The sequence below is a fragment of the Patiria miniata genome, unplaced genomic scaffold (genome assembly GCF_015706575.1).
Source record: "Patiria miniata isolate m_02_andy unplaced genomic scaffold, ASM1570657v1 HiC_scaffold_29, whole genome shotgun sequence".
Taxonomy (NCBI): domain Eukaryota; kingdom Metazoa; phylum Echinodermata; class Asteroidea; order Valvatida; family Asterinidae; genus Patiria; species Patiria miniata.
This window is the reverse complement of record NW_024037068.1, coordinates 24398954-24423606: the sequence shown is the minus strand read 5'-3', so window position 1 is coordinate 24423606 and position 24653 is coordinate 24398954. Positions and strand designations below refer to the sequence as shown.

General features: G+C 41.5%; 1 protein-coding gene and 1 pseudogene across 1 annotated transcript; both read right to left on the bottom strand.

Annotated features, from left to right (window-relative positions):
• Positions 1-135: 135 nt before the first annotated feature.
• LOC119735297 (sulfotransferase 1 family member D1-like) lies at positions 136-10809 on the bottom strand. Its single transcript, XM_038208996.1, has 7 exons — positions 10713-10809; positions 8202-8378; positions 7816-7952; positions 6166-6397; positions 4412-4506; positions 3139-3328; positions 136-1745 (listed from the first exon to the last, which is right to left on the bottom strand). The coding sequence occupies exons 1-7, from the start codon at positions 10807-10809 to the stop codon at positions 1639-1641; spliced, it is 1035 nt and encodes a 344-aa protein (XP_038064924.1). The 3' UTR covers positions 136-1638.
• A 3217-nt stretch (positions 10810-14026) lies between these two features.
• Positions 14027-23901, bottom strand: LOC119736076 (annotated as a pseudogene).
• Between the last annotated feature and the right edge of the window lie 752 nt (positions 23902-24653).

The window sequence follows — 24653 nt, the reverse complement described above, 5'->3', positions numbered from 1 at the left end:
TTAATAAAGTGACAGCACCCAACAAAGCTGCCACCGCTGCAATGCTATCACATTTTTTCCAACTACAGGGGTAAATACATTGCCAAAGTCACAATGAGCATTATTCCCCTCATTTGATACCGACCAAACCCCCAGGCTGCTGACCTACTTAGATTTTAAACACATTTCTAAAAACTTCGTTGTACCCACTTTTAACATCGATTTGTGGTTGTATGTAAGGTGGACATGTTGAGGGCATCGTACGATAGCCTGTAACTACCATCAGGTTTAAATTATAAAAGTTTATAAATATTGAGTCCTGAGATCTAAGGCAAAGACAGGAACAACACACACTTTGTCACTTTCCTCTCTTTTTATCACCAAGTGTCTCAAAAACGAGCTCCAGTATACATAATTTCCCGTTTTACAATTTATTTCCGTTTCCACTTGCTAACTTGCCTACTGTGCAAAAACCATCTAAACATGGCTACAAGACCTAAACACGTAAGCAAGTGTGTACATAAGGTGTTTGAATTTCCAATACCAATTTTACAGTGAAGGTTATAATTATTGGCGTGGTGTAAGAAAACTTAAGGCTCTACATTGCAAAATCTGAAATAACCTCTGCAATAGTGAAATAATTGCGTTCATTGGTGCAATCAGCTTTCCTTTTTGAAAATGTAAATATTTGCCAAACTATCTTCTTTTGTTCCTTGAAGAATGTGCAATAAAGAGCAATATCTCCTATCTAAGCTCATAATGCCCTGTGCTGACAATTGTGCTTTCCTTTATTTCCACTTAAAACTTACAACTAATGACCAAATGTACGCCTTCGATTATGTAAAGGATGAGATCATCAATGGCTTAGTTTAAAAAAAACCCTAATTTCTTGATGTTAATTTTTCCTGGGATGTTTCGCACTCCATGCGTAGTGTATAATCTAATAGATGTTTACGAGGATCAATTCTGACGTCATACGAAAACTCAGACTTAAGACAACCTTCTTAATCAGCAGATAACTGGCGTAGGTAATACGATTCTTTTTAGTGAGAAATAAGAGTGGAAAATAGTCTTGGTCAAGGCGTTCGATAAGGCCCGTCTGTTAATTACACCGTTAAATGGCGCCATTGTTACGTAAAAAAAATGTGCCACCATCAATGGTATTAATCTTTCAGCGAATTTGGTAGTGCTGCCCGAGTACCAGTAACGTCATGTTGAGTTCGAGTACGAGTACGAGTACTCCAAAAAAATTACTCGAGTAGTACTCGAGTACGAGTACCGAGTATGAGTACTACAACACTGTTTGGTACCAATCCTATCTTCACTTTGAGCAAGGATTTCTTCTTAATCGTTTTAGGTACGTTACCGGAAAATTGCAAATGTTACGTGCCTTTAATTGAAACAAGGGCCGGGTCAGAATCACACCGATGTTTTTCTACGAGTGAGGCTACAACGGTCTCCAGATTGTCAGATATAAAGGAGCGCCCTCTATTGTCACTATGGATTAAACACGTAAAACCTTTTATTTTTGTGATTAAATTTGGAGAAACAAATTATATCAAGCTGCCCTATTAATATGAATGTTTATGTCTTTAAAACAGATCTGACACATAATAATCTGAATCCCTTCTACCTTGGCATTCCACAACTTGCGGCTGGCTATTGGTCGAACGTCAATCCAGTCCCGTAGAACTTGTCTCGAATGAGGGCGTCCATAGCCTCGCTCTGAGCCACAGTGAAATGAGATTTCCAGTCTCCGACTTTGCCTGAAATGAAACAGAAGAAGTCGGAAGGAACAACTTTTAGGAAATCAACTGTCTATGACTGGTGTAAAAGCTTTGCAGTCAGTAAAAATGAATGCACAAAAAAGGCACCGACCTCAAAAAATAGCTTATACGCAACGGCAATCAACACGCCAATATTACCTGCTTAAACGACACTACGTAGCTTATAGTTAATTTCAGATTTTTAATTGTAGATTTGTGTGTGTTAGAGTGAGAACTTCTTGCAACATGTTTGGGACCGCACACAGTTGCAACAAGACATCAAATCTTTCACAGACATAACATACACCCTTCAGCATAGACAGGTATTTCGTAAGTGAAAACAGTGACAAGTGGATATGTTCTTGAACGAAGGGGTTTACACACAATTCTCTGATTATGAGTTTGAGTATGAGCTTCAGAGCAAATTCGTCTCCAGGAAATGCCCAATTTAACACTGAAACACCATTGGAAACTGTTTTCTAATTTAGACCCAAGTCACACGAGGCAATTATCAGAGGCAACTTGAAGGCAAATTGTGACGTGCCATATCAGCTCTCCTTCATCTGGCTGGTTCGCTTGGTAGCGTGCTGCCTCGATGGTGTCGTATCCCTGCAGTGGTGGGCCACATGCAGCACCAGGCTATCGCCTCTGCTCAGTGGACAGGACCAGAAGACTGGTGGAAGTAGGGTCAGTGGAATACACAAGGGAATGGGATTGGGCCATTTGGGATGGGGAATTGTAATTGGAATGTGGGTGGAGTTGGAATGTGGGTGGGGTTGGAATGTGGGTGGAGTTGGAATGTGGGTGGAGTTGGAATGTGGGTGGAGTTGGAATGTGGGTGTAGTTTGGATTGTGGGTGGAGCCCTTTAAGGTGGCGCAACTTCGGTGGCGCATCTTATTTTCCTAGGGACTTTGCCCTTGAATCCTGTTATCCTGAGTATATCCGACCCTAGAACATTGGTGATCGGAAACAGTAAATCAAGAACAGTGGTCGTGCTTTTCATCATTCATCACCATCTGCCATGTCATTCCATTATAATCAAGAGCCTCATTATCCTAATCATTCGATAATCCAGCAATCTAATCCTAGCCCTGCAACGCCTTTTATACACTTTGAAAGCTCATAGGCTAATTCATCTTCTTTTTTGCCATACAACAGTGTTGAAACCCAACCAGGATTCCCCAATATGCAAAGTGTGGGCGACTCACATGCTCTATATTGTATACATGTACTTAAAACATACAGGTGATGGCTGTATACTTCCTGCTCCGTTACAAAATGCACTATGAGTATGAGTCAAAATCCCTACAGGAAGAACGAAGTACGTCTTTCCTAGCAGCGCGTTATACATGTATATATTTTTTGATTCCGTCAACCGATGAGATTGTTTACCTTTTCTCATGAAGGGCGCTTGGGTGGCGCCGGGGGCCGGTTCCGGGTTGCCATAGAGGGAGTCTGGGTTGGCCATGGGGTTCTTCTTCATGTTGGCGAAGGTGCAGTGGTCCGTGATGGCGTCCAGTGCCTCGGCGGGCAGGTCCTTGCCCAGGAACTTGCTGATCGTTTCAACATTGCCTCTCAGATCCTGAAGTGAATGGGTAAAAAGTTGATGAAGAATAAGGCCGCGCCCGCATGATTTGGCTATGTATAGAAATAACACACCAGTCAATGTGAAGAGGCTGCAGCCGCTTCCATAGGTGAGTGTGTAATTTCCAGCTATAGCTAGGTAATTCTCATGGGATATTAATAATAAACAATAATGGGTATTTACAAAGCGCACGTATCAACCATTATTGGTGCTCAAGGCGCTACATCATTATTACCCTGCTCATTGGGCCAATGAAACATTCCAAATACCATCTCAACTCCCTGGGGTGTATTCAGCTTAACATGGCCATTTTTGCGCAAAGCAGCTTAAAATCAAACACAATAACCATCTCGGCCATGTGTACCCACTTACTCCTGGGTGGGGAGAAGCAATGAGTGCCAAAGTGCCTTGCCGAAGGGCACACGCACCGTAGCCCCAGGCTGGAATCGAACTCAAAACCCGGCCTGCAGAATAACCCGCAGACCTCCATGAGGCAACGGCGCTCTATACGTACGAATAATGCAAAAATCGCAGAGTACAAAATATTACCTCAATTGAAACAATTATTTACCAGCTTGACTCAATCTACAAAATTAAAGATTGCTAGAAAATTAATCTTTGGAATATGTGTATTCATGACACAACCAATTCAAATACCGACTGGTTTCTCTAATTCTTAGGAAGTGACATGTCGATTAGTTTTTGGGATGTGATTTTTTGGAATGTTCGCAGTCTGCTCTCATCCATATACCTGGTTGTGTACATTGAAGTACCCTCCAAAATCCTTTCCTTATACACTTGGAAAAGTCGTGGGTCAGATTGACCCCGGAATCTGAATCCAAATTTGTAACAAAATGACAGTTTTCTGGGTCATTATTATCGTCATTTTTCTTTTAAGAGTGTACAGCCTCACATTGGAACTCGTTGCCAGGTTCTTGCTCTGCTCCTCATAACTTATCGCACTTTAAGCACCTTGAGTTGCCCCTATTTTTTAACACCTCCTACTATACATATGTACAGAGAATCACATGTAAAGACTTCATTGATGGATTGTGTTTTGCTTGTCCAATTATCACTTACCCTTTTCAGGTCTTCAAATCTCAGCAGGAGGATGTTTGGATGGTGTCTCTTTTTCCAAAAGAATAGGTAATGGTCCCACCAAGGACCGTAAGGATCTTCGCGAACAAAAAGAATGAAAAGCAGTAGTCAGAAGTAGGTCTAGAACGAAGTTTCGAAGTTCATTTTACGACAGTAGGCTATTTGCAAAACGCCAAATGCCAAATGAATCTAAATACAAGGGCTTGATTCACTTGCAGCCGGCCGTCGACAGTGACCTTGTCCCACAACAATCGTATTTCGAGAGATTTTTGTTTGGCAAAAGAGAACTAAAAGCTAGAGACGGTGGTAGGCTACGGATGAAGCATGTTGCTTGGTGGAATCGGTGACTCTGATCAGAAACAACCAGGCACCAATTTGCACCTGCACGTACCATACGAGTTTTGCTTCAATGTGCCATATTTTAAGCGAATGAGGGCGCTATTACGATGACATTTTCTGGGTACAAAAAGATGAATATTAATTAATTGAAGGAATTGGGCAAGTATGCCTCAAAAATCTTTAAATTGTTGAGTGTAAACACTTATTTCGTAATATAAACCAATATGTAAATTCAAGTTAGTAACTTGGGATTCATGTATGTTTGTACTTAAAGTATTGAGTCGCTGCAGCGCCCTAAAGAACCGCTATTAGAGGAGACTCAACATCGTTCCCATGTATGTTGACGAGCAGTACGCTCCCACTACCTGCTATCTCACATTGGTATTGAATCATGTGCGTGCTCAAAAATCTTGCCTGTGCAAATTAGTACGGAATAGTTTGTGTTTGGCCTAGCTTTTAAAATAAGTGTGTGTTTTTATGCAGAATCCATTCGTCGAGGCGTAAGATCCAAAAACACGATTTGTAATGCACTAAGTAATAATATGTAATGTACAAGGGAGGATAATTTTGAGGACTGACCGTAGTAATTCAAAATGAGCGTGAAAATGCGTAATACATGTTATAATCGCAAAGTACACGATCAATCAATTGGTTTGCAGTATCGAATCAGGATACAGGAAGCAAGTTTCTCAGCCAGGGGTTACTATTCGTAACGAGGTCAAAACGTAAGTAAGGCCAGAGGACGAGGTTGAAAGCGACCATGTTCCTCACCTTGTTGGGGAATGGATAGGTCGATACACAATTTGGTTGAGGACTGTGTTTACCGTGACCGTTTATTCCACAACAATGTTTTAATGCACATTGATTGATTGAACTGGTTACAGCGAACTTAGACAAAGATTAAATTGAATGAACTGAAATAGACTAGAATAGAAATGGAAATGGAACAGAAATGGAATTGAAACAGAATGAGGAACTGCTCACAGGGCAGTACTTATATACTGGTGGAAACAGGAAGTTTGGGGAATGAGAAATACATAAGAATGGGAAAACTTGGTCATGTCTTTGCTTCCTTGATTCTGAGAAAGATGACTAGGAATGAGTGATATAGTTCCTTAAAACAATGATCTTGAAAGTAACTTGGTTGTGCTAAAAAACTGACCAATGACTTGTGTGTGGGCAGCGAAGGTCATTTGCTCTGTATAAAACTATAGGGACTACACATTGCATAGCCACTGTGTGGGTGTATGTGTATACAAGGAAAACGATGAGTAATGCATTCAGGAGAATTAATCATTAAAAAGTTCAAAAGGAACATTGATAATTAAAGTGGGATAATTTACTAAAAATTAACACGAATTGATAATTAAGAATTGATAATCTGAAAACGCTACAACCTTTTCCTGCCATCATTTCGTCGAAAAACTCGCTGAATGTCTGGCCGCTCCTTTCGGGATTGATTTTTCGGAGGAAGTAGAAGTTGGACACCACCACGTCTTTGGGGTTACGGATGACGTAGACGAGTTTGGCCTTGTCCCAGATTTTAGGGGGCAGTAACTGACCGGGGAGATGGGACTTAATGACCCGGGGCGATGGAACCGTCTCAATCAGCTTGTAGCTTTGAGGCAACTAACACAAAAAAAGAAAAAACAAACTGGAGTCTTGTCGGTGTCACCCCGCAAATCGTCACCGACACAACGAACTGACACCCGGTGGTCAGCGTTGCAGAAATACAAATCGGAGAAAAACGCTTTTAAAGGTTTGACACGAATTTACTCAGTAAAATATTCCATCTATCTTAGAGGTTTTAGTATCACTTAACGTGAAAATGCTTAAACTGCTCAATTATAAACGTTATATTGTAAAAATCTGCTTAGTTAATTAGCAATTAAATGATTAAGATGGGTGTCAGTTCGTGAAAACCAAAATTTGCGTGTTTTCGGAGAGTGCGCACATGCAATAGCGTTAGGGAGTGTCAGTTCGTGAAAACCAAAATTGACGCGTTTTGGGAGGGTGCGTGCACACACTGCGCATGCGTGCGCGCACTCTCCAAAAACACGTCAATTTTCGTTTTCACGAACTGACACTCCCTAACGCTATTGCATGCGCGCACTCTCCGAAAACACGCAAATTTTGGTTTTCATGAACTGACACCCTGTGCAGGGTCACTTCGTGGTAACAAAAAATACCAGAATTGACCAATTTAGTGAAAATTCATTAGTAAAATTTGCTTATTTTAGATGATTTCAGCAATTTTAAATTCGTCATGTTAAACTTCATGATACAAACTGATAATATGTGCAAAAAAAGAAAATTTGAATTTTTAAATGTTTTTGTACACATGTGATGCAGAGGGTGTCAGTTCGTGGTGTCGGTGACGAAATGACCAATTATACACATGTACTGTACAGGGTGAGTCAAAAAAGCGAAACCCAAAAGTCGGGACTGTTATTTTAGTGAAGTTCTGTACTAAAACTTTTAAAATCTAGGATACGACAACCCAATTCGTAAGCTTTCTTTAAGTACAAGAATAATTCAAATCACTCGTGTACTTTTTAAATTACGGAATTTGAAACACAACCACCGTTTTAAAGTTCTGTCCACGGATTACAAAATGGTGTGCGTTCTTTCAGCAAAACGAAAACAATTCACGCACAATATCCCTATGTGCTTTGTTTTCGTTTTGCTGAAAGAACACTTATCTTCTTGTGATCCGTGGACAGAACTTTAAAACAGTGCTTGCGTTAAAAATTTCGTAACTTGAAAAGTACATAAATGATTTTTGTACTACTACTAATACTACAACTAATAATAATATCGGAGTCTTATAAAGCTTATGGATTGGGTTTTCATATCCTGGATTTTAAAAGTGCTACATGCAGAACTTCAATAAAACAATGGTCCCGGACGTTTGAGGTTGTTTTTTTTTGGATTCGCCCTGTAGTTGATTATTTTTTTTCAGCCCCAATACAACAACAAATACAACGACGACCTAAAATTAGGCAGACGAGTTTCCTGTCAAGCCTGACTCATGGGGCTTACGGTACCTTATGTTCATCCCGGACGGTCTTTGGCAAATTAAACTCTAGGAACGGCACTCGGAACACAGTATGTCGCTTGTTGACTTCCTCCAGGTTCCCGTCATGCATCACGCACGACATGATCTCCTGCACCCAAGTTGTTCCTGGAAACACACATTAAACCACCGCAATGGGTATACATTATCACTGTTTGGGCCAAACAAAGAGTATAGCGGGATCGCTCAGGAATATTTGTACTGATCAGTCGTAATTTGAGCAGGATATGCCCGTAGATTTTGAGTTAGACAAACAGTATTAAGGGGGACTTTCCTTTTTAGTTGAGTGTATTTAACGTGCTTAGCAAATATCGAGTGTTAAGCAACTCCATGAAGATTGGTCTTCTCGTACTCTACCTGTTTTGGGAAAGGTCACGATCCAGCTGTCATCATCTCTGACTTCAAATGTCTTCAGTGCCTTGACCACATCATCTCCTTCCCAGTAAAGTGTGATTCCTTCATGCTCCACGTAAACAAACTTGGAGGACTTTGACGCCAACAGTTTCTTGTCTATGGAGAATAGACCATATAGACCTGAGACGTAATGACATCCGGCATTGTTTACATAATTTATGCGACCTTTCTTAGCCATTCTGGAGACCTGTATGGTTTCTCTCGTGTCCGCCTGCCTCCCATAAGAAGGCGTATGTAAACAAAGTATGACGTCATTATGTCTCGAGGTTTATCAATGGAATCCTGCATGCAATGATGTGTCTAAATACATTACAGTGGGTCAACTATCCAAAACACATGCGATAGAAGGGATCATTTTTGAGCAAATGAGAGCGCTGTTACGATACAATTTCGTGGCAGCAAACACGTTTTTGATTATTCCATGCTTTGACGTATATTTGCATATTGCTACGTTTTAGGATTTGGGGTTTGCAACCTCCAATGCTCAGATTCATGCCAAGTTGCCAAAGTGCTTCAAATTATATGACATATCTACTGTCTCCCTCCAGTCAATGGACATACCTTTTAAAAAACAGTACATAAGGCCAAAAAAACGTCGGCAAAATGAAAAAGTTTTTTTTTTCAATACAAGATGATGTCTCAAAACCGCCAAACTCACTGGTTTGACTGAAATCCTGCTGCTGCACAATTTTAACGTGTTTTTAGATGGGGTTATGATCGAGAATAAGCTTTATGTGGCCTCTCTGGACTCCCATATATTTGCACTAAGTTTAGTCGGGCACCATTTGCAGTCATCAGCCGACATTTGAAGCCCCCCCCCAAAAAAAAAAAAAAAAAAACAGGTAAAAAAAAAAAAAAGCCGCGTCGCCGCACCACTTTTGGGGCAAGCTCCATACCAGAAACCGGAGACTTTTTTTTTTTGCCTAAGGTTTGAATTTTTTTATCCCACAAAATCTGTCTTGAAAAACAATCATTTTCGAGTAACAGGATCAGGTCATAAATCACAGGGTCAGACCACCTTTCTATCGCTGATGTGCTCTAATTACACGTAAAACGAGTCATTGAGATTCTCGACTCGAGTCAAGTAGAGTCGACTCAGTCAAGTAGTTATATGCAGTACACCCGAGTCATGATCACATCGCTCTCAGGTAGTGACCTGAGCTGAATCGAGTCATTCGTACAGAGGTAGTTACCCAAATCGAGTTTTCCTTATGTATAGAGTTACTCGAAGTCAAGTTGGATCATTACAAGACAGTAAGTGGAGTCCAGTCTCAGACAATCAAGACGCAGTCAAGAAAATGGGCTCAAAATATAGTTGCAAAGGTCGATTCACGCTCTAACTCCAGCCAATTCGAGTTCATGGGCGTCGCCAGGACGTTTTTTGCGAGAGGTGACAAAAGACCCCCCGCCCCCACAAAAAAAATCCAAAACAGCATATTCTCAATATATCATGCTACATGGTGGGCGGGGCCGGGGGGGGGTGTCCAACCTACCCCCATTCAAGGGCGGATCCATTTATTTTGTTGGGGGCGGGGTAAACATATATTGTTGGATTCTAGATTCTCTGTGGTGCGATCTGAGGCAAAGCGGAAAAGATATTGGTGTAAGAATTGGCTGAATTTTGTTGTAAAGTCACTTAAGTCCGCCGTTGCCTTCATTGACATTCGTGTGGACGCTCAGTTTGTTTTATTTGTATTTAATTACTAGTGGTACGACTTCACACTTGTTTTGTTTTCCTGTGTTTTCTTTTCTCTTTCCATGTCTCCTTTTTTGGGGCGGGGCCGGGGGAAGGAGTGAAAAAAAATTCCTTTTAAAGAGTTTGAGTGAAAAACATCTTTTTTCAGCCATATTTTAAACTTCTAATCATGGTGTAAATAACTTTGGATAGTAATGTGAGTTATGATAAAACTTACAGTTTTCAAGTGTGATCACCTTGTCCATAACTACGTTGGAAGAGGATCTGTGCAGAAATGGGAATACAAAGTATGTCGAGTTAGTACGGATTATATATTTTGCCACATGCTTTCAAAGGGAATTCTCCGCTTCTACGGTAAAAGCAGAGCAGAGCATCTGGGCACAGGTTTAAATGAATGTTTGACGTATATGACTCCCACTTCAAGAGAACTGCTCGTCGAGATTTGGGCTCTAACATATTTAGCATTATGTTGCAATACACCAACTCTCTATGCGATGCAAACAATAGTGTGATTTGAATGTCAAGTTCAGCCACGCATGGCAGACGAAACGATTGTTATTGTCACACGCTGCATACTATGCTTGTGACCTTTATTACTGTAATAACTAAACGGATTTGGAAGCATGTGAAAACGTCCTGTCTTTCACTCTATTTTGTAAACGTAAAGTGCCGACAAGGTAAGGTGCTTAGCACTAATACGGCCACAGTCGTTCCCTTTTAACTCGATATTGTTGCAATTGATGATGAAGTACACTTACCTAGCTGGGTCACTACAATGTGTGTATGAGGTTGCTGCCTGCTTGGTGCGTAGGGGTGAGTCTGCTTGCAACCGTCTGAAGCCACACAGTTTAGCATGGAGCTATACAAAGGTTAGAGTGCTGTACAGATAGCTGAACTCTCGTATTTTACACTTAAACATGAACAAATGATTACTATCTACTCGTAAGGTTAATAAGGTGACTGGTGTCGGCCCGCATGGAAGACTCAGTGTGTTGATACTAGTTATCAGAGAGCAACGACGGGACAATCGAACAATGGTTTCCCGCACCAGCTTGCAACAGGTACGATCGGTACATTCATAAGTTGCCTTTCCTGAACCTTATACCTTACGTTGTTAATAAATGGCAATCCTTGAACTTTATACCTAATTACGCTGTTGGAATAAAATTGCCGCGGGAAGCGAAGCTTTTTTCCCATACACCCAAAACCGAATCGGGTATACGGCTACGCTATAAGGTTTTTGACTATCCTTCTCTAAAATTAAAACCTGAGGAAATTATATATGTAATTAAGAACACAAAAATATATTCGAACCAATGACATTTTGACTTTATTTCCCTTTGAAAGGAAATCTACAAAGCCACAAATTAGAAAAAAAAAATGCAAAATGTGGTTTGGACCACACCTTCCGATTTCAAAACCATGCCGTTATCCAGCTGAGCCATTGAAGAGCTCGACAGCAAACTGTAATTCATAGCATTATAAACCTGCGTAGGTGTATTATGCTATGAATTACAGTTTGCTGTCGAGCAAAGTGGAAACCATAGGGAGACATTCTCATAGACTTGTGCAAAAAAAAAAATTCCAACTTAAATGTGCCCTAACCCAATAGTCCCTTGTCCTTTTCCCGCCAAAAGACCACGAGCAACAAATGTAACCCGATTGCGACAAAAAAATTTAGACTCTGAAGGGGGGCTGTGGAATTAGGTAGACATGAAAATGTCTCCCTATTGTCGAAGAACTTACGATAACGTGTCTCCCTAATGCTACATTTGTAGTTTTAATAATAATAATTAATTCTTATATAGCGCAATACATATGAAATCTCAATGCGCTTTACAAAGAAATTACTACAATACATATAAAAAGCTAAATATATATTACTAGTCCATTAAAAATGTTTAGTTGAATGCCATTAGAATACATTTAAAAAGCTCATAAAACTACTAACACGTCAAAAAGTAAAGGGCGCTCAACAACCATCAATACGATGTCTTTCGGGAAAATAATAATTCGCCCGTGAGGCAACGGTTACTTCGCCCCCTTAAAAATGGTGTCCATACCCCCCCCCCCTCCCAACTATTTGATTTTACGGAGGTCCGGTGTCAGGTTATAAAAAAACATGTCTACCTATCAGCACAGATAAAATGTTTTGGGCGCCTTTCCAGTGTAACCTCAAGCCCCCCCCCCCCCCCCCGACACACACGCGCCCGCCCCTCCCAGGATGAGAACCCTGGCTAAGCCGCTGTCCACGATATGTAACTTTCAACCCAAACCCCACGAGTTTGATAATAAGGGAGATATGACAATTGGAGTCTACAAACATCACTTCCATCAGTAACACCGAAAGTACAGGTCGCATGACCTTGTCATTCCAGCAAGCACATATTTAGGCCAATATAATGCTACGGCCCAAAACTGGAATTATACATAATCACAATGTGCAGAATTACGATTGCCGCAAAATTGCCTCATTAAATACTCATGAAGCCACAACATGACGACAGTAAACTCATAGGCGTCGCGCCGGAAATTTAAAAAAAAAAGAAAAGGAAGAAAAAACAGAGAAAAAAAAGAAAAGAAAAAGAGGCGCGAAGTCATATTGGATTGAATTTAATGGGGGGGGGGGGCAAAATGTCCCTGCCTCCCTCTAAAACTGATAAATCGAAAATATGTTGAGAAATATACATGATTTTCTTGGGTAAAATATGTTTTGCCCCCCCCCTCTAGAACAAATCCTGGCGACGCCCATGAGTAAACTGCACGATAATAAAAATGCAAAATGTTTATCTTCGAAGGTTCCTGCATGATTATATAAAGTATCAATCCCATGAGAATGTTAATCGGTTAGATATGGTAATCAAGGTTTAAATTAACAATTCCGGTTATACCGGAAGTAAGGGTCACATGAACAGGACATCAATTAAATGGAATTATATTTACTGAACTGTAAATCAGTTTTCTATTCAATACATGTCATTCTAGGTTCCTGAACATTGTGTTGGTATGTCTTTGGGTAGTCACAAACAAAGGTCTGTATCCTTTGCATGCATAATGCATGTCAGTGAAATTTTTACTGAATGTTGCCAATAACCAGATCAAAATACTGGCTTAAGCGAAAAACTGGTAACCTTTCGCGTTTTGTGGGAGACAAACTATTCAAAGGGACGTTCTTCTGACTCGCCCTGTACAGTTCCTTTTTACATTTTTATGTTAGAACCAATTTTAATTTGTGGTCTACATTTTTTTATCAATCAAAATTACTCGACCTCCGGTTTTTCGAAGGTGAAAACAGCAATAAAGTAACATTAAAATATATTATAATTATCGTTCAAATTTGGTTTATTATTCAACTGTTCATTTTTGTGGAACTGAGCTGAGTAAGATTGTGTCAATTAGGCTCATATGTCAAACAGGCAAACTTAGATTTACTCAAAAACCAAAACTTTAACCAACCTGTTATAAAAATTTCAAACAAAATTCCTTCCAAATGAGAATGAGATATAAACCAATTTATCCGATTTTGTTTTTGTTTGCAGTCTTATTATAGTATTACCGCCGCTTTAGCGTCATCTAATATAAGTTTGTGCCCATTGTTATTATTTTTGTAGTATATTACATGCACTTGCAGTACTTGCACACCATTTTACGGTGCAATGCTTGGTTTAAATTGTCCACAAGCTCCAAGTAAATAAAACCCAAGCACAGCTTCATATTCCAAGCTTAATATGGTTATTGACACGAAGTTCTTAGTAAATACCTCCAACATACCTTCATAGCCCAAGCTTGAGGTAAGTTTAACCAGTTTTCGTAGTCGGTATAAATTTGGTCATTGTAGTAACCCACGTTATGGTTAAATTGACCGAGAAATTCTCACCCAATCAATGGACCGATCCAGCAAGCCCCGCCCACTGCGCACGTGGGCAAATTAACACGTGCTCCTCTCCAATGCCACACTGATACGCGCGTGCATGCATGTCGGACTTTTGTGCACGCATGTTGGACATAAATCACGGCTGTGATTGGTCAGAATACCATGGGGCGGTGCTTACTGGATCGGTCCATTGGATCGGGGCGGCCCAACTTTGGGTAAATGCTGTTTTCACCCTATGCATGCTTGGGTAAAAATTTCACTCATTGGGTCGAACTTTAACCCAGGCAATCGATTTCAGCGCAGTCGCAGCTGGCTATTGGTCGAACGTCAATCCAGTCCCGTAGAACTTGTCTCGAATGAGGGCGTCTATAGCCTCGTTCTGAGCCACAGTGAAATGAGACTTCCAATCTCCAACTTTGCCTGAAATGAATAAAATAAAGGAAAACTTCAAGGAACTAAACGCTTTATATATGACTGTTTTAAACGCTTTGTTTTCGTGCAGTTTTAAGAATACACAAGAGAAGAGGTCTTACTGTACTTGAATTACTGCATGTGGACCAACAGAATACACCTCAACTATTGCTAATATGCAACGGCAATCAGCACGCCAATACTGTCGACACCGACATCAACCCACCAGATTATTTGCTCTGCTTAACATCGTCGAGCAGTGCCTGGAATGGAACTCGCCTTTATTCATCCCTTTCATCGACTTCAAGAAGGCATTCCATGGTTTTCATTGTGAGAGCCTGTAGAAGATCTTGAGAGCCTACGGACAGGCCCGGATTACCCAATAGGCACAGTAGGCACAGTAGGCACTGTGCCTAGGGGCCTACGAAAACTTGGGGGGAGTGCCTACGAAAAGACCGCAGTGTTATAACTGACGCTGTACAGCATGTATACATTGGCCCTACGTATAACCGTTATGTGTAAGTCTGTCGTTCTGAAGGTGCCAACCATGGACGTCGATCGGTGGGGAACGGGGGGGGGGGGGCTGATGTCGTTCTCCAACGTTTTTCGTCCCTGAGTAAAACTACGTAGCCTACATTTGATTTTATAGCTCAGAACAGCTGATTAATTGACTCCAAACTCGAAAAAGATGTTTAAATGATGATGTTGTCCTAAAACTTTGGCAGTCGTCAGAAATTGCCTCAGATCGCACCACAGGGCACCAAGAATCCATTTTTTAAAGAGGCCCGTAAACGGGCCCCGAACCCCGCGCCGTGTAGGCTTCGCACCTGCACAATTATCACTGATCAAGATACATATGTATGTACCACTCCCACCTTGAGAAGCAACTGACGCCCTCGAGAATTGGTGCCAACAGGCTGTTAGAGCCAGGACCTATACCAGTTGGGCCTGGCTTGATTTGTACACTCCCCCAACAAATGTGTGTTCTGGATGCGTCCTTGTACCCCACTCCCAATTGACCTAATCTATAGCCACAGATTTTTATCATGTTTTTTTTTTTTTAGACATTTTTCGGTTCTTATTACATGATTTTCCTAGTGTATCCAACTTCAGGCGTTGATTACTCATAACATGGTTTTAGGGGACATTAGTCATTTTACCATATTAGGTCACAAATTTGCCCCCCTCGAGATGAAAATAAAACAGCCCTCAAACGCACATGAAAGCATTATGATCGCGTTGAAAATGATCTCCGCTCTTATAATGTAACAGTGCCCCTCAAAAACCCCTCGCGCATTAACAAGATTGTGAACCTTCTCGCGATGGAAAACAATCCCTCGAAAACACGAATGACCCCTCTCGCAATACAAAAATGTGTGCCCCTCTCAACTTCGAGTGGCAGGCTCGTTGGCTCCGTGCGCCGTCATCAGGGGCGTAATTCCCGGGGTGGGGGAGGGATGGGGGTATATATACCCCCCACACTTTTTGACGGCTATTGAATCATACCCTACTTTTTTGTGATGAGAAAAAAATGAGGATTTTGCGGTATTTTCCGAACGTCCAAGCAACTAAAATGTATTCAATAGCACTGGAATGTGGAGAAACAAAGTACAAAAGCTTCTAAATATGTAAGCGCGAGTATACATAATTGATAAAGAGCGTCCCAGTATAATGTGGTGTCCAGCCTTTGGTCTTGATTTTGGTCCCCCCCCCTCCATCGCTTGCAAAGGTTTACGCCACTGGCCGCCATTGCACTCGCGTGGTCACGTTTCTAATCATGCCACCGACTGACGTTAATGTGACATTGTATTATAATGGCATCATTCCCTAGACTTAGCGTAAGTACAAGAAAAGATGAAGTTTCCCAAACTACCTAAGGGAGCTGAATTAGAATCAGACAAACAAAATTCCCTCGTAAAAATTTGTAAACGGGTCAGTAGTTTGATATAAATATAATGAGGTAGGGGAAACTTGCTAGAATTTCTCTCAATCACAGCGACATGTCAGTGGCGGCCGAAAGACGCGCGACGCGAAACAATAATTGATGAGAAAGAATAAGAACGGGCTTTGTAAGGTTAATTGCTCGTAGTGACTCTGAATAGTCAACTGCTCGGTACACAAGAATGATTGTAGAAAAGAGTTACGTAACAACATCCATGTGTATAGCACGATGCTGATGCATCTTTCGTGCAGCTATGAAACACAAAGTAACTCTCCCACTGCGGAAATAAGGATTATGTTTTAAACGCAAAGAGAAAAGCACCTACCGAAACAGCCTAGTTGTTAAGCCTTCTGACAGCGGACCCAGGGTTAGGGGTTCGATACCGCTTGGTGTCATTATTTTGGTTTTCGATTCCCGCGGGCTCTGTCATTTAAGAGTATTAATTTCCCGTCGTCATTTACCAACAGCAGTTAGCTCGGTCGGTCGGTAAGCTGACTCACAAGTTGGGACTGTCTGCGAAGTCCAGGTTGGCATCTGCGTATAGGTACGGGGTTCTTTTGCTGACTCGGCAGCAAGGCTTAGGGTGCCACCTCGTTTCCTCCCTTTATGGTGCCTGACTTTCGAGTTACATGGATGGACAGGGAAGGAGGTGTGGTGGGCCGGGTACCGAGTCCCAGAAGAGTTCTATATTGAAGTCGGTAAGGGGGTCATTGAGTTAGGGTCATAAGTCCGACACCTGAAGACTTGGCCATCGCCACATAACTTTTTGTTTTATTTTCTTTCTTTTCTATCGGAGGACAATTGCAAGAATAATAAATTTGTTATATTGAGAGCCTTTACTGTAATCGTTCGAAATAAATTTTTAAAACTGCTCAAAAATACAAAATTCAATCCACTGAGCTATAATGTTTCTATTTCATCGTCGCAAAACGGCATGTACATGCTCAGTACCTCTGCGCATACCTTGCTCAGGCCTGTTCCCTGATCCAGACTGCAGGGGGGGGGGGGGGAGGGGTCTTTAAATCCTATAGTGGATTTTTTTTTAAATATTTTTTATATACACGGCTTCAGCTGTCAACCCCCGTATATGAAGCGACTTCGTGCGGCAGCTTGTGCCGACATGACAGAATGTACAATCTTTTGACATGGGTTTCAGAACCGGCTTTTAGCTTTGCGGAGTTTTGAGCAGCGGTGTTTTTTATTTACATTCTCCACTTTGTTATTTTCCCCTCTTCCTTTCCCCTTTCTTCTCTATTCTTCGGAACACTGGTGCCTAGGGCCTACGAAACACTTAATCCGGGCCAGCCTATGGAATCTCACCCAAAATAATTATAATCACCTTGATCGGGAAGTTCTACCAACACTTCGAATATGGTGTCATAATGGACAGCACTCTTACAGCTTCCTTTAAAGTGAAGTCTGGAGCCCGGCAGGGTTGCATTCTTTCACTCATACTGTTCCTCATTACGATTTATTGGGTCATGCGTCAAACATCATCCGACCGTCCCAGATGAATCCAATGGCCCTTGTTCTCATACCTGAAAGATCTCGACTTTGCTGATGAACTTACTGTTTTGGCTTCCTAGCGTACCCATATCCATGAGAAGACTGATTGACTCAGTGCATATGCTCAACATGTACATGTACATGCAGACAGGCCTGCATATCAACAAGCATTAATACACAGGCAGCACCTCCGTCCAATTACTATCGACAGAGAGGCAATTGAGTATGTTGAAGACTTCACTTACCTTGGTAGCCTCACCGGCGGTAATAATGGTGCCCCAAGAGACATCAAGGCCCGGCTGAACAAAGCCAGAGCTAGAGGCGCATTTAGCAGACGCCGTCCCATCGAAGCCGCCTCAAAACCAAGATCGGGCTCTTTAAAAGCAAGGTCATCTCGGTGCTGCTATAAGGCTCTGAGTGCTAGACAGTGGCCAAGAAGGACATGAACAAAATTGCCTTCGATAACAGCTGCTTACGTAAATCTGCAACATTGATTGGCCTAGTATTGAGGTCAGCAGTGAGAACTTGTATAAGAACACAGGCTCAGCACTTTCAAGATGCGCAGAACGCGGTGGCTTGGTCATGTCCTAAGGATGTCTCCAAATATGATACCGAAAGTTGCTTCGAGATGGACTCCATCTGGTAACAGGGAGGAGCCAGGCCAAATATGGCGTCTGACAACGATAACTGAGCTGGAAGAGATGGGGCTTACATGAAGTAATGTACACGCCAAGGTACACGCCAGAACTCAGTGGCGTCAGTTGATTGCGGCCTAATGTCCCACTGGGGACGAAGAGGATCAAGATCAGTAAGTTAAGTTACACAAGGACATTTTCAGCGCAACTGGGAGGCAACTAAAAATAATGCACTACGAGGCAAATGATTCCACGAAAAGAACGAGGTACATCTTTCCTACACTAAGTGGGAGTTAAACCTGCTATAATTGTTTTGACTCCGTTGGCCGCTGAGAATGTCTACCTTTTCTCATGAAGGACATTGGGGCGCCGCCAGCGGCCGGTTCCGGCGGGTGCCAGATGGAGTCTGGGTTGGCCATGGGGTTCTTCTTCATGTTGGCGAAGGTGCAGTGGTCCGTGATGGCGTCCAGTGCCTCGGCGGGCAGGTCCTTGCCCAAGAACGTGCTGATCTTTTCAATATTGCCTCTCAGATCCTGAAAAGACGAGGATTAAGTGGATGAAGAATGAATACAGGCCGTTTCCGAATTACTTTCCCACGGCTGGAAATAACGCACGGGCCAATGGAAGGGGCTGTGGCTGCTTCCATAGGCGAGTGTGTACCTTCCGTACGTAGCCAAGTTATTCGGACTCGGCTTCAGGGGCTGTTTTTATTAATGAGCGGATGAGAGAACAGTAACGACGCCATTTTTCCGGGTACGAACAGTAAGAAAAATATCAACTCAATGGAAACAATCAATTTAACAACTTGACTCAATCTCAAAATTAAAAGGTTGCCAAAATACGACACCTCGGATTGTGTGTATTCATAAACCAACCAATTCAAATTACTGACTGGTTTCTCTTATTCTTAGGAAGTGACTGTTCACAGTTATTCAATGCGGGAAAACACTTTGGATGTGCTGCCCCTGCTCAACCATTATGTGTTCAGTTCCTTTTTTTGTACAACCTTACAATGAAACTCTTCCCAGGTTCTGGCTTTGCTCCTTATAACTTCAAGTGAAATATCAGTAGATTAATTAACTTGCGTGGACAACGAACGTTTTGATTGTAGTCACCACCCTGAGTGGCCCTTGACCCTGTGTTTGGCGATATCTGTAAAAACAAAAAACTTCCTTCTTGCATACAGAGAATCCCACGTAAAGACTTCATGCATGTCTTGCCTGCATGTTAAATTGTCACTTACCCTTTTCAGGTCTTCAAATCTCACCAGGAGGACGTTAGGGTGGTGTCTTTTTTTCCAGAAGTATAGGTAGTGGTCTCACCATGGACCGTATGGTTCTTCGCAAATAAAAATACCAAATCAATCATTAGTGAGCCAGTAGGTATAGAATAAAGTTTAAAAATTCATTTATCTGCAAAATGCCAACTTTGTAAAATAAAACGGAATACAAAAGCTTGAACTTTTCCTGCAGCCGTCCGTCTACAGTACTGCCCCCGCCCCCATAGAAGATATTTCGAGAGGTTTAGTTCGACCACAGATAACCAAAAGGTAGTTTACAGACGGTGTTGGGTTGTGGATGGAGCAAGTTTCCTTGAGGAATCTGTGATTCTCAACAGAAGCAAACAGGCCTGACTTTTAACTTGTATTCGTTATTGGCCATATTGTAAGCGAATGAAGGCACTGTATGTTATAATGACATTTTCTGAGTATCAAAAAAAGACATGATGCGTTTATTGAACCAATTATTAAGCAACAGTGCCGCAATGGACCGATCCAGTAAGCCCCTCCCACTGCGCACGTGGGTAAATTAACACGTGCTCCTCTCTAATGCCACACTGCATTTTCCTACCGCGCGCATCATACGCGCGTGCACGGACTTTTGTGCACGCATGTCGGACATAAATCACGGCTGTGATTGGTCAGAATACCATGGGGCGGTGCTTACTGGATCGGTCCATTGATTTTCTAAATGGATGAGTGTAAAATCTTATTTCTGAATGTAAACCAATATGTAAATGTATAGGATAATATTAAACTTGGGATTCAGGTCTGTATTTTAAAAACAATGGCCTCTTTGACTCCATTCAGGGGTCACCTTTTTCTCACCTTTTCCTGTCATAATTTCGTCGAAAAACTCGCTGAAAGTTTGGTCGCTCCTGTCAGGATTGATCGTCTTGACGAAGTGGAAGTAGGACACCACCACGTCTTTGGGGTTACGGATGACGTAGACGATCTTGGACTTGTCCCAGACGTTAGGGGGCAGCAACTGACCGGGAAGATGGGACTTAATGACCCGGGGCGATGGAACCGTCTGAACCACCTTGTAAGTTTGAGGCAGCTAAAAAAAAAAACAAAAACTATCATCATTTCGGTGTCTCCCCGCAAATGGCCAATCATAAACACAAGATTGTTGAAGTTTAAGCCACTGAGTCGATTTTTTTAAATTCATTTTGAATATAACGTACCTTTTAGTGGTACAATTTGTTTCAGAAGTAAATTATCGGACTTTAGAGACATACTGGATATTACTTATAATGAAATACTTTGCATGGTGGAGATACCAATAAGAGGAATTGTCACACCATGGAAAATTACTCCTTTAAGTAGATGTATGGGGCTTACCTTATTTTCTTGCCGAATAGTCTTTGGTAAATTAAACTCTAGGAACGGCACCCGGAACACAGTATGTCGCTTGTTGACTTCCTCCAAGTTCCCGTCATGCATCACGCACGACATGATCTCCTGCACCCATGTGGTTCCTGGAAACACACATTTGATCTTTGCGTTAAATTGTTGTTCATGTAAACCCCGGTTCATACTCGGCGCGAAAGCGAAAGCGAACGCGAATTTGTGACGTCATTGTAAGTATTCGCGCTGCAAATTCGTAAAACGTTGAGCATATTTCAACTCGGGCGAATTTCGCAGCGAATGTTTTATGACGTCAAATCCGCTTCACATTCGCATTTGCATTCGCATGCAGGTAGCAGACCAGTAAATAAACTTCCATAGACCCCAATGGTAAATGCTCCCACTTCAAAAATTCGGGAAAAATACTCACAACTCTCCAAGGTGTTCGAGACACACATCAAATTAAAGCTTATTTCATCATCTTTTATTTTCTTTTCAATTTTTGGGGGGTCAACTGATGACTTTTAGGAGAAATTTCCATCTGAAGATGATCACCCCTGAAAATAGTCCTGAAGCCCATCGCCATTTTGAAAAACGATGCCTACACTCCATTGCAAAATAGAGCGCTTTTAGGGTCCAAATTACATCAAAATTACACAGAACTGCTAGCTCCCAGTCCTGTGCACGGCTTCCACTCATATTTTTTACAATCCCTCAAGTTCATGGCCCACAGCATGCTCAAATACCGAAGATTTTGAGGGCATGCAAATCGTGATTTGGCCGGCGCAGGCAATTTCGGACCGATTTACTGGTCTGCACCCTGCAGTATGAACCGGGCTTAATGGTGGACACAATAGGAGCGCTATTTGCGGTGTGTACACTCTTCGGTATTTAATTGACCTATCGCGGTAGAATCGCGTCAACGCAGCTTGTGTAATTACATATAAAACAAATGGACGCGGAGCGCGCAAAATCTGAGACAAACAAAACTTAGTGTACACAATTTCCATAGGGTTGTCTAAGGGGCGTGGCTAACTGGCAAACGGCGATAGGTCAATACCTGAATGTATTCAGTCATTATAATGGGCTAGTTTTCATACCAGATAGCATTCGGAATTATGGCTGGTTTCTTCGGTCCTAAAAAAAGTGACCAGAAAGTCTGACGGTCACTGCCGGAATTCATTGCTGACAGCTTTGACTTTCGACTGCAGATTTTTAATTCACATCGTTTTTTAATTAATAATCCTGAATGGAAATGACTTCTTTTCAATTAGGAATGAAAGGGGGACTTTAACTGTATGTTCGTTCAAAGGCACTTTAACGAGTCTAAAATACACAGACCCAATTGCATAGAGATAGGCCTACATAAAAACATTTGTTTTTACGTGTGCATTTTGAGAAAAACAGTGAAAACTGATAATAATAACATGTAATAAATAGCGCTATAGAGTAAGATCGAAGCGCTACAAATGATTGTTACCCCTGATCATTGGGCCAACGAAACACTCTCAATACAACGTAGGCTCGTGTAACTTGACTTAAGTTCTTCGGTCTCGTACCTGGATTCCGCTGCTAAGCACGTGAAAAACTGACCTCGAGGTCCCATTAATGAAAAAGTGGGCCCGCGGGAACAGTTTCTAAAACCATCTTCAATGGTTCTTTTCTTCCGAAGGATATCATATCAGGTGGGATAATTTCACGGGATATTTAGTACCAGAGCTATCGTCACTTTGAGCGAGGATTTTCTACATATATCAGTGAATACAATTTCGGGTAATTACAAATGTCCCTACAGGGTGAGTCAGAATTGTGGTCAATAGAGTATTATTTAGAAAAACAACAACAAGAGTTTCATTTGAATGGTTATTACTTTATCTTCCAAATGAATTTAGGATTTTTCCAATTAGTGACTGTGTTGAGGAGTTATGCCACTTTCACCTAAGTGGCTCATTTTCCATTCTGCACACTGAATTGGTTTTTCCTTAGTCAGTCACCATGAATAGGTTTTTGTTTGTTATTTACACTGCTTCAAATGCAGTCACATCAGCTCGCGATTACACTAAATTTGTTTCACCATGGAACTGTGGTCACTGTGTTTTTAGCGTATGTTCTTTGCAAGCGTCTTTCTTCGGAATGGTACAATGGATTCACATGAAACATTCACAAAATATGTCCAACATACCAGCCTATAGCATATGTCATTTGCACATGTTTTGATAAATGTTACATTTTAATTTTTTTTACGTGATTAGCGAATTTATGTCTTAAGCAGCTTTATGAAGACTGCTCTTCTCGTCTACCTGCTTTGGGATAGGTCACGATCCAGCTGTCATCATCTCTGACTTCAAATGTCTTCAGTGCCTTGACCACATCATCTCCTTCCTCGTAGAGTTTGATGCCTTCATGCTCCACGTAGCCAAACTGGAAGGGCTTCGACCACAGTTTCTGGTCTATGGGGAATAAACCATGAGACGTAATGACGTCATGCTTTGTTCACATAATTTGTGCACTCTGTCCTAGCCCTTCCAGAGCTACGGTGGCTCTCGTGCCCTCCTGCCTCCCTTGATAAAGCCTATGACATCATTATGTCTCAAGGGTATTCAATGGAACCCTGACTGTAATATTGATCAACGATTCAAAACACATGCGGTAGAAGTAGGATACCGTTTTGGAGCAATTGGGGCGCTGTAACGACATCATTTGGCAGCGGGCCGTTATCAGCGTTCTGGCCCAAAGCAGGTTTTATGCGTCTTGTTTAAAACCGGCCAAGCACATATTAATTCACTTAATAGTAGTAGAAACATTTATTTCAATGTTGCCATTTCCACACAATAAAATGTTACAATGCCGTGTAAACATATTAATAATAATCCGGTGTTGTGTTTTTTTTGTGACAGACGTACGAGTTATAATAAAACTTACACTCTTCAAATGATACCAGCTTGTCCATAACTACGTCGGAAGAGGACCTGTGCAGAAATGGGAATACAAGGTATGCTAAGTTGGTATGCAATTTTTTTCTATATCCCAGCAGGCACCGACCGTCAGACTGACGTTGTATAATGGTTGTTTTATGGTCGCAACGTCGGATCAACCATACATAACCGAAAATCAACGTTGTTTTAGTCGACCAAAAGCCGACGTTGTCATTATAACGTCTGCCAGACGTTGCTTTAGTGTCGACAATTTAACGTCAGAATTTAACGTAACAACAACGTCGAAATATAGTTGGAATTTGGTCGGGAATATTACCAAACGTAATTTCAACCATGGTATGACGTTGTCTTGTCAACGTCTATACAACTGACTGAAAAACAACGTTGTATTATTGTTATTTTTGCGTTTCCCTTCGCGACGTCGCAATTATGTCATGTTTTCAACCAAGATATGACGTTTGCTTTCTAACGTCGTTTCAACAACTCAAAAAACGACGTTGAATTGTGGTTGGCCGTCGGTTATAATATCCGACGTCGTACTTATGTCATGTTTTTAACCATTATTTTACGTCCGTTTTCTAACGTCGTGTCAACGAATCAAATAATGACGTTGTTTTCCGGTCGTTTGATGGTTATAATATTTAACGTCATTATTAAGTCACGGTTTTACCCAAACTATAACGTCAGTTCTCTGACGTCTTTTCAGCGACTCAAAAATGACGTTGGATTATGGTCAGCCGCTGGTTATAATATTTGACGTCATTTT

Coding starts and splice junctions, on each gene's coding strand:
- LOC119735297 (XM_038208996.1), bottom strand. CDS start 10,809: ATGCTAAACTGTGTGGCTTCAGACGGTTGCAAGCAGACTCACCCCTAC. Junction 4,507..6,165: donor CGAAATGATGGCAGGAAAAG/GTTGTAGCGTTT, acceptor TTGTTCGCGAAG/ATCCTTACGGTCCTTGGTGG. Junction 1,746..3,138: donor AGCGCCCTTCATGAGAAAAG/GTAAACAATCTC, acceptor GTTTCATTTCAG/GCAAAGTCGGAGACTGGAAA.